We start from the raw sequence: 15,693 nt of genomic DNA on the forward strand, positions 1-15,693 counted from the left end.
GCTGCGTAAAACACATGCTGGATAAGTCGGCGCTGTGGCAACCTCTGATTAATAAAAGGACTAAGCCGAAAAGAAAATTAATGAATTTCAATCATATTATTAATGATTTCTTTAGGTTCAAGTAGTATTTGTAAATTAAGCTCAGAATCCATTCACAGGAAGAATAGTGATTCGTTTAGTATATCGCAGAATTGATTTCTCGAGCATTTTCTTTTAACCACAGCTCTGGTGGCCACTAAAATTAACGTTCTGGCAATTAGTACAATCAATGCTGAATGAACTAGTTAATGAACTTAAATCTGCCAAATCAAGTTATTACATTTAACTGATCCATATTTACATAACAAATCAATCATAACTCGTTACGATTAATTACATATACCTGCCTATGAGCTATTTTGTTACAAATTTACAAGCCATGACCCTTAAAACAAAGCTTTTATTAGATATAAATAAACTTTTGTGGGTGTAATGTGTCCGACCCATAGAGGTATAAATGTCCCATGTGAAAAGATGATCGTAGTTGACTCTAAAAAAACTCTGTATCAACTCAAATAAAATTAAAAAGAGGCCAGAATGATCCAGAACACAATGTTAAAGTTGGCTTAACTACCAGAACCACCTCTCATGCAAAAAGTTTATATCGTTTGGTAAAATACTGACATTAACCCACTGGATAGTCAGTACAAACGTGCTACAACTGTACAGAGTGAACTTTACAGTGGAAAAGTAATTAATATTAAATGACAGAATGAAGTAATTGTACATCATTGATGTATGCAAATGGAAGCGTGGATCAGTCTCTTAAATTAATCATGTGAGGCGATCTGAAAATATCTATTGTCAGAAAACATATTGATATGAAAACTCAGAAGATCAATTAAAATGTTATGATATATATTCTGCACACATTACTGGTGTAGAGATGATCATCTGCTGAACTGATCGTGCTCAAGATGTGAAAACACACACACACACACACACACACACACACACACACACACACACACACACACACACACACACACACTTCAGCACTAATACAACAGCTTCTCAGATGATACATTATCAGATTGTCATTATTAAAAGGCCAAAAGCAGTGATATTATTATTATTATTATTATTATTATTAATACATTTTATTTATAGTGCGCTTTTCTAACAGGCATACAAGGCAAACAAAGCAGAACAATAGAAATAGTAAAAAAAGAAAAAGACTACAATAAAATATGAACGATTCAATTCAATTGGATGATAAAATTAATAAAAATAATAAATAAAGTTAAACGTAACGGTAAAAAGGTGAGTCTTGAGAAGTTTCTTAAAACATTCCAGAGAAACGGCATTCCTGATACTGATGGGTAGGCCATTTCATAACTTACAGGCACTGTACGAAAAAGCACGACCACCCATAGTCTTCAGTTTACAGCATGGCTGATACAACAAAAGTCCAAATGAAGAACGAAGACTGCGGGTAGGAGTGGAGAGAGTTACCAGGTCACAGATGTAGTCAGGTGTTAGCCCATGCACTGCTTTGTATGTTAAGATTAGAGTCTTAAAATCAATACGTGACTTAACAGGAAGCCAGTGACGTTGCTGAAGTACTGGAGTGACATGGTGGTGCGAGGAAGTATGTATTAAAACGCATGCAGCAGAATTTTGAATGTACTGTAAACATCTCAGAGAGCTAGCTGGTAGGCCCCGAAAAGTGAGTAACAGAAGTCAACCAAAAAAAAAAGGTCTAATCCGCGCAATGTCACGTAGGTGAAAGAAGGCTATTTTAGTCAAGTGTTTGAAATGTAAGTTAAAACTAAGCTGTGCATCAAAAAGCACCCCAAGGTTGCGCACCTGGGTAGAGGGAGACACTTGAAGATCACCAACAGAGAGTTTAAAATCATTACACTGGTTAACATTGGTAGGAGTGCCAATTAGTAGAACCTCTGTTTTAGAACTGTTTAATTTAAGGAAATTTTGATTCATCCAGGCCTTAACTTCCAGTAAACTGGCAGATAAAACTGAGGCAGAGGTGAGATCAGGGCGAGCACTGATGTAAATCTGTGTGTCATCAGTGTAGCAGTGATACCCCAGGCCAAATTTATGCATGATCTGTCCAAGAGGCAACATGTAAATACTAAAGTGGGCCAAGGACAGATTCTTGGGGGACACCCTGGCGCAGAGGGACAGTCTGAGATCTATGACCACCCATGCAGACTTCAGCTCAGTTTGAACATTCAAGGTTCAGCCTCATGCAGTTCAGCTAAATCCAACAATAAATCACACTTTATGCATTCACTGATTTCATTTAAAATTATTAAGGGATTCAGAAGCAAATACAGAGGAAAACTCTGTCTTTGTTAATAAAGAGTCATTATTAATATTGAAATAATTAAACACTGAACTACAATATTACAGCACAGAATTGTGGTTTTGGTGTTTGACATGACTGATCATGGCAGTGACATTACTGTTATGGTCAGACACATGCATGATACATATTGCTGATACCAAAAGCACTGAAATAAGCATGATGAAATATACAAACAATTTGGACTTAATCCACAATTATTCAATATAATTATTGACATCCCTTTAAAGACAATGTATCTTTGAGTTGTGTACCTCGAATCATTCCTAGTATTGTGTTTATGAACAATAAATATGATATCCAGTGTCCTCTGATTGTGTTTTCATGTGTAGTTTACATATTGGGATTAAATAATTCTATATTATCTTTATCAATTAGAAAAAAAATCCATTTATAAAAACAAAAATCAAGCAGTAAAAATGTCTAAGAGTGAGGATGCCGGCTCCAGTATTTTAAGAGTTAAAATGTGTTTTACTGATATTTTAAACCAGTGGTAAAATAAAGCATAGATAAGAGGATTCAGACCACAGCTAACATAAAAAGCCCACAACAGATATGTCATTGTGTCAGGAGAGATTACTGTAGGCCCTATTATAGATGATATATAATATGGAATATAGCAAAGCAGATAAACTGTCACAATGATTCCTAAAGTCAGAGCAGCTTTACTCTCAGATTTCCTCTTCACTGAACCCTCCGTTACACATTTACCACCCTTCATCAGAGAGTTTATAACCTTCACCTGCTTAAACGCAACATAAAAAATCCTCACATATGCAGTGATGATCAAAATACAAGGCAACAGAAAAGAGTATATCTCATCAAATACAATGAAAATAAAAGTAGGATAAAAGCCACACTCTCCATAACAAACATCTGTTATGTTTGAACTCTCTAAATGTTTGTTTTGGAATACAATGACTGTGCTGTAAGCTAAGGAAATAAAACAGCAGACACAGATAGATATTAAAGTTTTAGTGATGGTTATTTTCTGTGGGTACAGTAAAGGGTGACAGACAGCCACATAACGATCAGCAGCAATTAAAACTAAATTACTAAGAGATGTTGAGCCAAGCAGTGCCATGACAATCAAAAACAGTCCACAGAAAGTGTCTCCAAAGTACCAACACGTCTCAATCAGTCTGACGGCCTCCACAGGCATCACAATAAGTCCAACAAACAGATCAGCCACAGCCAGAGAAAGAATAATCATGTTGGTTGGAGTGTGAAGCTTCTTGAAGTGAGAGATGGAGATGATCACCAGCAGGTTCAGAAACACAGTCCATGCTGATAGCAATGAAAAAAACACATACATGATAATGTATTCATATCTGGAGCGTTGTCCCTTGACACATGATGAGTTGATGTCAGGAAAGCAGTATTGAGTCTCCTGATCCTCTGTCTCATAGGCCATGAGTGAGTCTCCTCCTGTTAGGAGTTTGTTCTGCTCTCCTTTCTGTCCTTTCATTTATACAGTGTCTGGATCAGACTGACCAACCCATCTACCGCCCACTCTGATGCTGCATAATGGCTTAATCATCTTCTTTGCTCTAAAGCAGAGTCTGCAGTGGCCTTCGTACACAATAATCAGATTTTAATCGGATTAAAACAATCCTCTGATTAAGAATCTATTATGTAAACAGCTATTTTTGATTACCTTAGTCCAACTTAAGTCATAATCAAACTAAACAGAAATCAAATTAAGACATGTAGAGAAGGACCACAGACACCTGCATCGTGAAAAGCGGACTGCTTATTTTACATTGCAAGATGCTCCAAAACTGTATTAAAAACACAGTTCACTCCCAAAACACAGTTAACTCATTTATGTGAATGTGTTAATGAAAAATCATAAACATTCTCTCATTTAACTGCATTTTGCAACTCAAAGATGGTATTTTTCAACTGCAGGGAGCACAAGAAACCAAGACAGATCCCGACTTCTGACAGAAAAGGCAATCATGTTGATTTTTCTCCAGAAGAATGATTAAAAACTGAGAGTTATTTTCCTTCAAACCATTGTACATTCTTTTACAGAAAAAAAAAAACTATTTGTTTGTTTTACAATTGTTGGTTTTGTTTTATTTTTTATTAAAAACGTAATAATAAAGTGTTGTTAATTCTCTTCAATTAGTTTTTTTTCATAAAAAAAAACACTACAAAAAGAACGTTAAGAGAACCGTTAAAATACCGAACTGATAAGTGGTATCAATAAAAGTAGTAATACCATTAAAACTATAACGATACCCATCCCTAACGCCTACCGTACGATGATTGAAATCACCAAATGGACTTAATAGCTAAATGCACAAAAGAAACTGCATGTATTCTATCAGTGCTGTGCAATTTGGTTTCTGCCACTATTTACTGGTCACTCGTAGCTTGTTAATCAGGGTTTACAGTACAAAATCCACAACAGTACAGTGTCTAGATCAGACTGAACAACCCATCTACCGCCCACTCTGATGTTGCATAATAAATAATACATTTTATTTTGTTGTCCCAAATAGTTCAATTTGGGGCCTGTATAGCAGCCATCTATTTTTCTCCTATCTTTATGTCATCTGGCCATGAATCAAGACAAAATACTGAGAAGTACCAACTAATCTCTGATATTGTGTGGTGTGTTTTCTTTTGTGGTGATATTTTGGTTGTCTTGTGTGGCACCATTGGCGTCCACATTTAGAACTGTCCCTTAAAATATTTTCTTACTCATAATCCACTTACCAAATCAATTTCAAATCAATCTAGGCATGGAAACAAAAATAAAAATCTCTATGTAATGTTGAACTTCACCTAAGCATTAATATGCATACAGTAATAAACAAGGTCGCATACATAAGAGTATCTCAAACAGCACATATTAAGTATACTGATTTCTTATTTTCTTGTATGTTTGTCACACTTTAAAGTTTTGAAATGAAGGTTTTCATTATTAAAGGAAAACTAAATGCAAAACTAAATAGAACAGAGTGAAAAAGTGTTTGCCCCTAAACCTAATAATTGGTTGGGTCACCCTTAGCAGCAACAACTGCAATCAAGCTTTTTCAATAACTTGCAATGATTCTGTTACAGCACTGTGAAGAAATTCTGGCCCGCTCATCTTTGTAGATTTTTTGTAATTTAGCCACACTGGAGGGTTTCATGAACTGCCTTTTTAAGGTCATGCCACAGCATCTCGATTGGATTCAGGTCAGGACTTTGAACTGGACTGAGGTCACTAACACATGGCTGGACATTCACCTTCATGATATTTTGGTACGGAGTAGAATTCATAGTTTCCATTTATCACAGCAAGTCGTCCAGGTCCTGAAGCAGCAAAACAACCCCAGACCATCACACTACTACCACCACATTTTACTGTTGGTATGATGTTACTTTTGCGCCACATATAATGGGAAAAACACCTTCCTCTTTGTCTCGTCATTCCAATATTTTCCAAAAAGTCTTGGGGATCATCAAGATGCTTTCTGGCAAAACTGAGACTAACCTTTATGTTCTTTTTACTCAGCAATGGTTTTCATCTTGGAACTCCGCCATGCAAATCATTTTTGCCCAGTACCTTTTTATGGTAAAGTCATAATCACTCACCATAACAGAGGCAAGTGAGGTCTGCAGTTCTTTTTATGTTGCTGTGTGGTCTTTTGTGACCTCTTGGACGAGTTGACTCTGTGCTCTTAGGGTAACTTTGGTTGGCTGGCCAGTCCTAGGAAAGTTTTCCACTGTTTTTTGTTCTTTTCATAATGGCGCTTGGTGTGGTTCGCTGCAGTTCCAAAGCTTTAGAAATGGCTTTATAAACTTTTCCAGACTGGTAGATCTCATTTTCATTTATAATTTGTTTTTGTACTTGTTTGGATCTTGGCATGATGTCTAGCATTTGATGTTCTTTTGGTCTAATTCACTTTGTCATCTAGGCTATATTTAAGTGATTTCTTGATTGTGAACAGGTGTGGCAGTGAGAGGTGTATAGAAACTAAACTCAGATGTGATAAACAGTTTTAACGGGGGGATACTTTCACACAGGGCTATGTAGCTTAGGATTTTGTGTTCCCTTAATAATAAAAACCTTAATTTAAAAACTACATGTTGTGATTATTTGCGTTTTCATTGACAAACAATTAATTTTGTTTGATGATCTGAAACATTAAAGTTTGTTATGCATGCGAAAAATATGATATCACTGGGGGGATATCACTTTTTCACACCGTTGTATACATTTATGTGGATGTATATGGAGTAGATTTGATTTTCTCCATTTTGTTTCCAGTTTGTAAAATGGACAATTTGATGATGATGTTCTTTTGTATACGATAGCCAATTAACATGACATTTTCAACCAAAAACAGGAACTATTAAGGATGTTGTTTGGGGACTGAAAACGCATAAATCTTAAAACTGGATATACATTTTTTCAAAAACACAGCTGCTGAAAATATCTTAGAACAGTGGTTCTCAAACTATTAAGCCAGCGACCCCCAATGTAAGATCGTCAATAACTCGCAACCCCCCACAACCAAAGCATATCCAAACAATAAAAATAACTTATTTTCAGCTGTTCACAATATTTTAACTATATTCACTATACATTACAGGGCTCGAAATTAACATTTTTGCTTGGTAGCACTGGTGCTCCTAAATTTTTTAATTTAGGCGCAACAGCCAAAATTTAGTCGCACCCACCAATTATCGCACCGTTACTACAAGTTTTATAAACAGATTTATTGCATTTGAAATCAACACTAATCAAAACTAACAAGCAAAAAAATATATCTATATATGCATGCGTGAGGAAAATATGTCTCAATGAAATCCCGTTATCATAAGAAAATACATTTTTAGAGCATAATTGAGTGACCAAAAAATACACGGACCGCTCACCGGCCCTGCACACACTGCTTAACATGAATTCATTAATGAATCTGTTAACAATACGTTAACTGTACTGTGTTCTCACAGATGGTGTCTGATATAGCACAGATGCTTTTGACATATACTTTATTATTCGCATACGTCATTTTAATAGCAATACCGGTCTTTTCATGAGCTGCAATATTAGTTTAATCTTAGTCAGTGCAAGCCCTTTTGCGATGGTGTACGTGGTGTAGTGTCTCTGTCATTCTTTCACTCACATAATGGTACAGCTAGAGCCTGCTTTTTTTATTAGCAGGTGTGTCATCAGCAATGGTGCTTGACAAAGATGAGGATTTTTTATGGAGTAAGTCTCATTTACAAAATAAATGTAGTAGAAGGTTGCTCCTCGCAGAACTTGGAGATTTTATGGTCATAAAATTAATAAATGCACATCAATATTGCTGTTTGTGGCTCAGTAAAAATGTTATTTGCAAAATTCATATTGTTATATCATATTACTTAACATTGGGCGCATGGCTATCTGAAGTTTCAAATAACTGTATAAATTAATCATAGCGTGATATATTCTAATCTATATCCACTACTACGTGATATCAAAAACATGAACAAAACTCAACATTTTTAAATGTTAAAATCAGTTAACCAAAAAAAAAAAAGCAACAAAAAGCACAAACAGCACCGAGTACAGAGCACAGTCCTTCTCAGAATAGGTTTATTAGGCCATTGAAGCTTTTATGCATCTATTTACATAAAAAAATAAAGCTATTCAGTTATTTGACCACCAGTTATTTTTAACTCTCTACAAGCTAAGATTAAATAATGATTTGTTTGTATGACAGATAAGACTTTATGGGAGAAAATTTATTTATCTGTAAAAATGTCCAAGAGTGAGGATGCTGGCTCCAATATTTTAAGAGTTAAGATGTGTTTAACTGATACTTTAAACCAGCGGTAAAATAAAGCATAGATAAGAGGATTCACTACACAATTAACATACAAAGTCCACAACAGATATGTCATTGAAGTTGAAGAGACCCCCATTACAGACAATAAATAGTATGGAATAAAGCAAAGCAGATAGACAGTCACAACAATCCCTAATGTAAGAGCAGCTTTGTGCTCAGATTTCCTCCTGACTGAACCTTCCTTTACACATTTACCACCCTTCATCAAAGAGTTTATAACCTTCACTTGCTGTTGAGCAACATAAAATATCCTCAAATATACTGTGATTATTACAACACAAGGCAACAGAAAGGAATATATCTCATCAATGATGATGTAAGTAAAACTAAGATTTAAGACACACATGCCATAACACACATCTGTTCTGTTTGAAGATGTGTTGTTGACTACAAAAACAGTGGAGTAAGTAGAGGAAAACAACCAAGGCAGATACTTACTAATGTTTTAGTTATGGTTATGTTCTGTGGGTACAGTAAAGGGTGACACACAGCCACATAACGATCAACAGCAATTAAAACTAAATTACTAAGAGATGTTGAGCCAATCAGCCCCATGATTATCATAAACAGTCCACACAAAGTATCTCCAAAGTACCAACATGTCTCAATCAGTTTGACGGCCTCAACAGGCATCACAATAAGTCCAATAAGTAGATCAGTTACAGCCAGAGAGAGAATAATCATGTTGGTTGGAGTGTGAAGCTTCTTGAAGTGAGAGATGGAGATGATCCCCAGTAGGTTCAGAAACACAGTCCATGCTGACAGCAGTGAAAAAAACACATACATGATATTGTATTCATGTCTAGAGCGTTTTTCCTTGACACATGATGAGTTGATGTCAGGAAAGCAGTATTGAGTCTCCAGATCCTCTGTTTCATAGGCCATGAGTGAGTCTCCTCCTCTTATGGCCCGTTTCCACTGAGTGGTACGGTACGGTTCGGTTTGGTTTGGTACGCTTTTATAGCCGTTTCCACTGTCAAAAAGCATACCGAACCGAACCGTACCACTTTTTCGGCACCCTTTCGAAAGGGTACCAAACACGAGAAAGGGTACCAAAAGGCGGAGCTAGACGCGCAGCTGAACGCTATTGGTTTACAGAGATACGTCATTCGCTTACGCAACAAGCCAGAATGAAAACAAAAAAACCGCCATGTTTGAAATACACGCACAGCGAGAGATTACAGCAGAATTATTTTTACATTTAATAACGAGCCATGGTCGACCTGGGCTCAAAATAACCTTGTCGTCTTGATAAACAGCCACAAAGCCATGGAGTAGAGCAGATTTACCCTGTGCCGCGAAGTTTTTTTACGAGGCAGTCTGAGGCGCGAGCGGTTTCGCTTTCTTGCTAGCGCTCGCGCGCATCTAACATTATATCTGAAATAACAAACTTCTTGAGCTGATGATAATAACCTGCGCTTGATTATTGATGTGCTTTTGAAACCCGATCCTGTCAGACACTGACAAACGCGAGAGTGAAGCGCGGAAAAAACAAGAGAGGAGCCGGAAAAAAAGGAGCACATTATTTTTGAGCAGACGTGAACACACTGCCTTATTTAATTATTATTGTTATCATCACCTTTTGGACTAATATGAACTCATAATGATGGAATTGTTCTCTAACAGAGGCTACATGTGCTGCTGAAGATTATAGACACAGATGAGAGGTTTTCGCTGACTGTAGGCTATATATTGTGCTGTTTTTTAACCTAAATACGGACGAAATGTCTGCTCTTTGTAGTTCTTCTGTAATTGATAACATATCGAATACTGTAAGGGGCTGTTTGTGTTTATATATGTTCATTTATTTAGTTATTTAATATAATTACAGACGTTACAGTGGGCTGTTTCGCACTGTCATTGATCTGCAGTTATAATCAACTCATGTTCATTGAAAAGTTAGTAATAAACATTTCTACACAAGTATTTATGTGTGTAAAGCATCTGTTTTGTGAGAAGTGCTTCTCATATGATATGTAAGTGACCTGTACAGCTTTATTGTAGACATTTCCTCGAGCTAGAATGACGTCGACTGAAACTTTGTCATACACCACGCCCACCAAAAGGGTACCCTTGTTAGTGGAAACGCAAGCTTGATAAAGGTGACCCGTACCAAACCGAACCGTACCGTACCGTACCAGTCAGTGGAAACGAGCCATTAGGAATATTCTCTGCTCTCCTTTTATTTATACAGTGCTTGGATCATACTGATTAACCTATCTACCACTCACTTTGATGCTGCATCATCACTAATAATTATAATACTTATACTACATCCAAACCTAGTAGACATATTTCTGTGCATGTGAGCCAAAAAAGATGACAATTGTATAAAACTGTTGCTTTTACATGGTGTTTTAGGCAGGATATTCCCAGCATTGTATATAAAAATAAATAAATAAGTCAAATTGTTTTTTAAAGACCAAAATTAAACGTAACTTGTTAATAGTACCTTACAGATCAAACGTTTTTTTGCCCACAATGTGTAAAGCAGAGGTACTTATGTTGTACTATAGAAGTACTTATGTTTTAGGCCAAGAGTGCCACATTTAATCCACATAACATTCCACAAATAAGACCCACAAACTGTACCAATTATTTAGGACTTTAATTCCCTTAAGGCCGTGGTAGTAGTACACTATGAGCAAATGCAGTTCATCATGTAGCAAAGTCTTGTTATGCCTGTTTCACACCGCAAGTGAAAGCAGTGCGTGAGCAGAGCGTGTGCAGCGCGTATGGAGAGCAGAAGCAGCGAGCAGGCGTTTGCATTTCACACCAGCTGCGTCTGCAGCACGCAGCTCTTCAGCAGCTGCTGCAGAGATCAACCTACCTCTGTCTATTCTATCTAGTTACATATCTCTCTCTATATATACAAATACACTTCTAAAAAAACTTTCATCTACACCAAGGCTCGCGGCATCTTCCTCCTATGCTGTTTCTTTAACCTGCAAGTCTTTATTTTACAAATGATATAGATAGATCATACAGTACTGTATGCTTCTAAAGCTCTATGAGGAATGTCACTCATGTCTGGTTCACTCAGAACACAATGGCCTGTGATATCATGTCATTTGGTTTTTGATTGTCAGGTTGTTGTAGGCCTAGTTATAATAATTTTTATACAATATAGTTATGATATTTATACATGATCAGACTAGTGTTACTTTCTCCGCTTCAGTAATGTCCAGCGGCAGAGTAACAGCTCATGCAAAGGATGAGACGGACAAAAGTAATCAATGCATGCCCTTCTTTTACTGATTTTCGTGTTGTCAGGTTCACAGTGCAAACAGCTGCTGGGTGGAATAACTTGAGTGAACATAAAACAAAGCCGAATAAAGCTTTCTTCCTCTGCTTCAACTGCACAGCACACGGCAAGCTCACATCATCCAGCATGCGTGTCGAACTACACTACCCACAATACACTTCGCTATGGACTACAACTCCCGTAAATAGCAGTCTTAAAGCGGCCACTTTCCCCTCTCCTGCAACACTAGTGTGTAACTTAAGCAAAACAGACTATATATAAACCAGTGGCAATTATTAACGCATTTATTGGGTAAAATTGCTACTTTTTACTGTCATTCAATGTGTTTTGATCAATATCAATGCACTGTCACTTTAATAGAGCGTGAGCAGCGTGGCAAAAATAGACCCAGCGCTGAAACTATCGCAGCACTGCTGCTTCAGCGACGCTCATGCCTCGCGCTGATGCGCTGCTGCAGCGTACGGTATGAAAGCTTCAATCTGTTTATATGGACGCCAAAAAAACACGCGCTGCTGACGTTTGCGGTGTGAAACAGGCTTAAGTCCTATAATGGTTATTCAGTTTCATTAAAAAATGTGAGTAAATGATGAGAGAATTATAATTTGGGCTGATAAAATCAGTGATTAACCACTTGCAATCTTAATCTCAGTGATAGAAATATACCACTAATTCTTACCTATTCCATCCGTACCCCTTCATGTATTTTCAAAGACTGATTGGCTGGAAGAGCAGCAGTCAATCAACTAGATGCTTAAGCCTGCACTGATTCACATGACACTCTAATGGCATCATTTGGAAATAGAAGCCCAGAACATGAATACAAAAGTAAAGGAGAAAAGACCATAAGCACACAAAACAATTATTAAATATGAGCGAAAAAAAAAAAAAAGATATTGTTGGCAATTCGGAGAACTCAGTATGTTTCGGTTTTGTGCAATATGAATTTGAATGTGCCTCCATTTTTGATTCATGCTTATTTTTGGATCTGTGATTGAATTGTTACTCCTAAAGAAGAAATACTTTTTTTTTGTATTTGTGTGTTATAATTTTACGTTTATTTATTTACTTATTTTTAAAATAGGGTTATTTTTTCAATCTATGAAAATTGATCGCAAAGGGCACAGGTGAGGCTCGTTAACACAAGCCACAATCCTCCAACAGTTCTCTGTCCAACCCCACACATCAAAAATGCATTAACTGAAGAACAGCTAGATCAAACTGAGAACAAAAGTCAGCAACAGTAAGAATGGAAAAAAAGACCAATTTCTTAACTATTGGTTGCATAATTGTGAACCTTTTACATAAGAATATATAAAAAAGAATTAAAGAACAAATATTAAGACCCTGAAAAATATCTTAATTGAAAAAACAAAAATAAATTTTTTAAAGTGCAAAATACTAATTAAAGGTCTCTTCAGTTATTTATTTTTTTACCATCAGCAAATGGTAGAAAGCGCTGCGAGCAGGAACATAAGAAAATAAAATATTATTAACTGACCAACTGCTAAAGGTTGAGTCTCTAAAGTTTCAATTTCACACAGCTTCTTGATGAATTTTTGATCCAGTTTCGAGCTGAAAAATATCTTTCACACTGGGTAGCAGAAATAGGCAGTTATTGTTAAATGAATAAAAATGTGCAGTATGGTTAGTGCAAACGTTCACATGACCAGAGCAGTTTAATCTGTATTTGTATCATAAGATTATGGCTGTATCAATGTTCCCAAACAAAACATTATTCATTTTATAATAATATATATTGCACATATTAGCTTTAACATTAATACACTTGCAGTAGCTGGATTGAAACACACCTTTTCTCCACAGCACATAAAATAATGTCACTTTTAATAATTTTATTTATCAAAATTCATTTTATTTGCATAATATATTGCACAGATTCCACCCTACTTCCCACATGGGAAAAGCACGACAATGTAAAAGACAGAACTGCAAACTCATGTGCAAATCTGACACTGTTTATCAGAGCACTTTATCTTTCTGGGCTTTTTAAAGAAGAGTTAAATATGGGAATGCCTCTAATTAAATTTTCCTTCTGCCCGAAAGTAATACCATTCTTTCTTTTAAACTGTAATGGCCCTCAGCAACAGAATGATTTCTTATTCTTATTTAACAGACAATTAAAACGATAAAAATGTTTAGCATTTAACACCTTTCACATGACAGCTATAGAAAACGAAAGCAGAATCCGGGACATGTTAGGTGATTTAGAAATCCTGGCTGAATGCATTTTTAAGTCCCAAATAGAGGACATGTCTGGGAAAAGAGGATGTATTGTCACCCAAAATAATGAGCTCGATCAGTCTATTTAGTAAAAGGCTTTTCTTCTCAGCGTGTCCTCGCGCTCTTCTTAAAGCTACTACCAAAGTCAGAACATTTGTCCAGCACGTCTCTGTGGGTCTGGAGCAGCAGAGCATCCGAGTCTGTGGTTGAGTTTTCTGTTTCTCACACACACAGAAGCGGGCTGCTGAGGATAAGTCTTATGTGTGGGAAGCGCTGGTGTTGTAAATGGGTATCACACTGGATGAACCACGATATACCCTGACTGAATTGTAAATGTTTTAAATGAGGCTCGCACGATGTGTGCTAGGTCGCCATTCGGTGCCTTGCGTACTAAATCAACGTAAAGATCATTTGACGTGTACCGTTGATCGCGTCAGCATGTGCTACCGTCACAATAGATTTTTATTGTAATACACCATAACTTAGTGTAAAGAGCATGTTAAATCTTTAAGGGACAGCTGAGCGTATTAACATGTCCGGTAGTTAAGTGTATAATCATATCAGCAAGACCAGACGTGCGCAAAGCAACCAGGAATAAAAGGTGTGTTCAGTTCGCTAGGATCATCAATCATCATCAAACGCGATCAAGAGTGAGTTTTACAAGTTTAAAATGTTTTAAAACAGAGCATGTGTGTAATGAATTACAGCGATTTAGCTTAGCTTTACTTCATCAGCACAGCTGCGTGTCAGAACAATTATAAAGGAAGACGCTTCAATCCCGGTTTGGTGACGTTAAATCAGTTTTTTTTTGTTCATTAACATAACAGATATTCATACAGCAGTGAGGATTAACTCTGTATCATGTCACATATGTGTGCAAACAGAGTGCGAAGCTAAACGGGCCCTCTGTCTGTCTGTCTGTCTGTCTGTCTGTGTGTGTGTGTGTGTGTGCGTGAACTTTGTGTGACTCATCTATGCAACTGCACAATAAATACTCTGGTAACGTAAATACTTTGGTAAAGTTCTTACTGTAGTATTTCTCACAAATGCTACGTGAGATCTGCTTCCTTTATGAATGATCTGTTGTCTGACGCAGCCGAGGGAGGAGATTAAGGCACGCAGAAAGGCACGTAGAAACGGTGGGCGGGGAGGACTAGCCGCCTTAAAGGAGTAGTACATTAAAACCACCACCCAGTGAAAAAATGTATAAATAGGACTTTAATAAAAGATATAATGAAAAATCTGATGGGTGTTTTGAGCTGAAACTTTACAGAAACATTCTGGAGATGCAAAACACTTATATTAAATCTGAAAAAAGGGCTAACCTAGGTGCCCTTTAAATAAACAGTACAACTTATTTTTAAAAAAATTACCTTGAAATAATAATAATAACAATAATTGAGTTTACAGTCACTGTAATTCTTTTACATTTTTTTAATTGTTTTATTTGTTTATTATTGTAAAAGTCTTAAACTCAATTGGAAATAAATCTGATTAAATTTGATCTTTAATATTTGATTTACGTTTCAATTACTAAACAATTATGCTATACTGTCTATCCAGTCAAAGTTTATAGGGATTTGAAGAATTTAGTTACTTACTGAGTTTTTTTGACAGTGTAATTAGTAAAGTTACTTTTCAGACAGTGTATTAAGTAAAGTTCTTTAAATGCTTTATTGATGATGTAATTAGTGATTTATCCAACACTAGTGTGTGCAACATTAAAAGTGACAAAGAACATGCAAAATCATTACACGCAACAACCAAGAGACTGTTCAGACTGTATGATGAGAAGATGAAGAATTCCTACTGTATGATGACTGAAATCACAAATGGATTTAAATAATAACTAAATGCACTAAAGAAACTGCATGTATTCTATCAGTTCTGCACAATTTAGTACTATTTGCTGGACACTCACAGCTTGTTAATCAGGGTTTACAGTACACAATCTAAGCATTAAAGTATCAGCACAGCTAGATTTT

General features: G+C 36.3%; 1 protein-coding gene and 1 pseudogene across 1 annotated transcript; both read right to left on the reverse strand.

Annotated features, from left to right (window-relative positions):
• Nucleotides 1-2,771: 2,771 nt before the first annotated feature.
• LOC130235948 (trace amine-associated receptor 13c-like) lies at nucleotides 2,772-3,833 on the reverse strand. Its single transcript, XM_056466476.1, has one exon. It carries the CDS (start codon nucleotides 3,831-3,833, stop codon nucleotides 2,772-2,774), a length of 1,062 nt encoding a protein of 353 aa, XP_056322451.1.
• Nucleotides 3,834-8,098: 4,265 nt separating this feature from the next.
• On the reverse strand, nucleotides 8,099-9,090 carry LOC130235824 (trace amine-associated receptor 13c-like; annotated as a pseudogene).
• Nucleotides 9,091-15,693: the final 6,603 nt, after the last annotated feature.

This window comes from Danio aesculapii, chromosome 10, assembly GCF_903798145.1.
Source record: "Danio aesculapii chromosome 10, fDanAes4.1, whole genome shotgun sequence".
Lineage (NCBI taxonomy): Eukaryota > Metazoa > Chordata > Actinopteri > Cypriniformes > Danionidae > Danio > Danio aesculapii.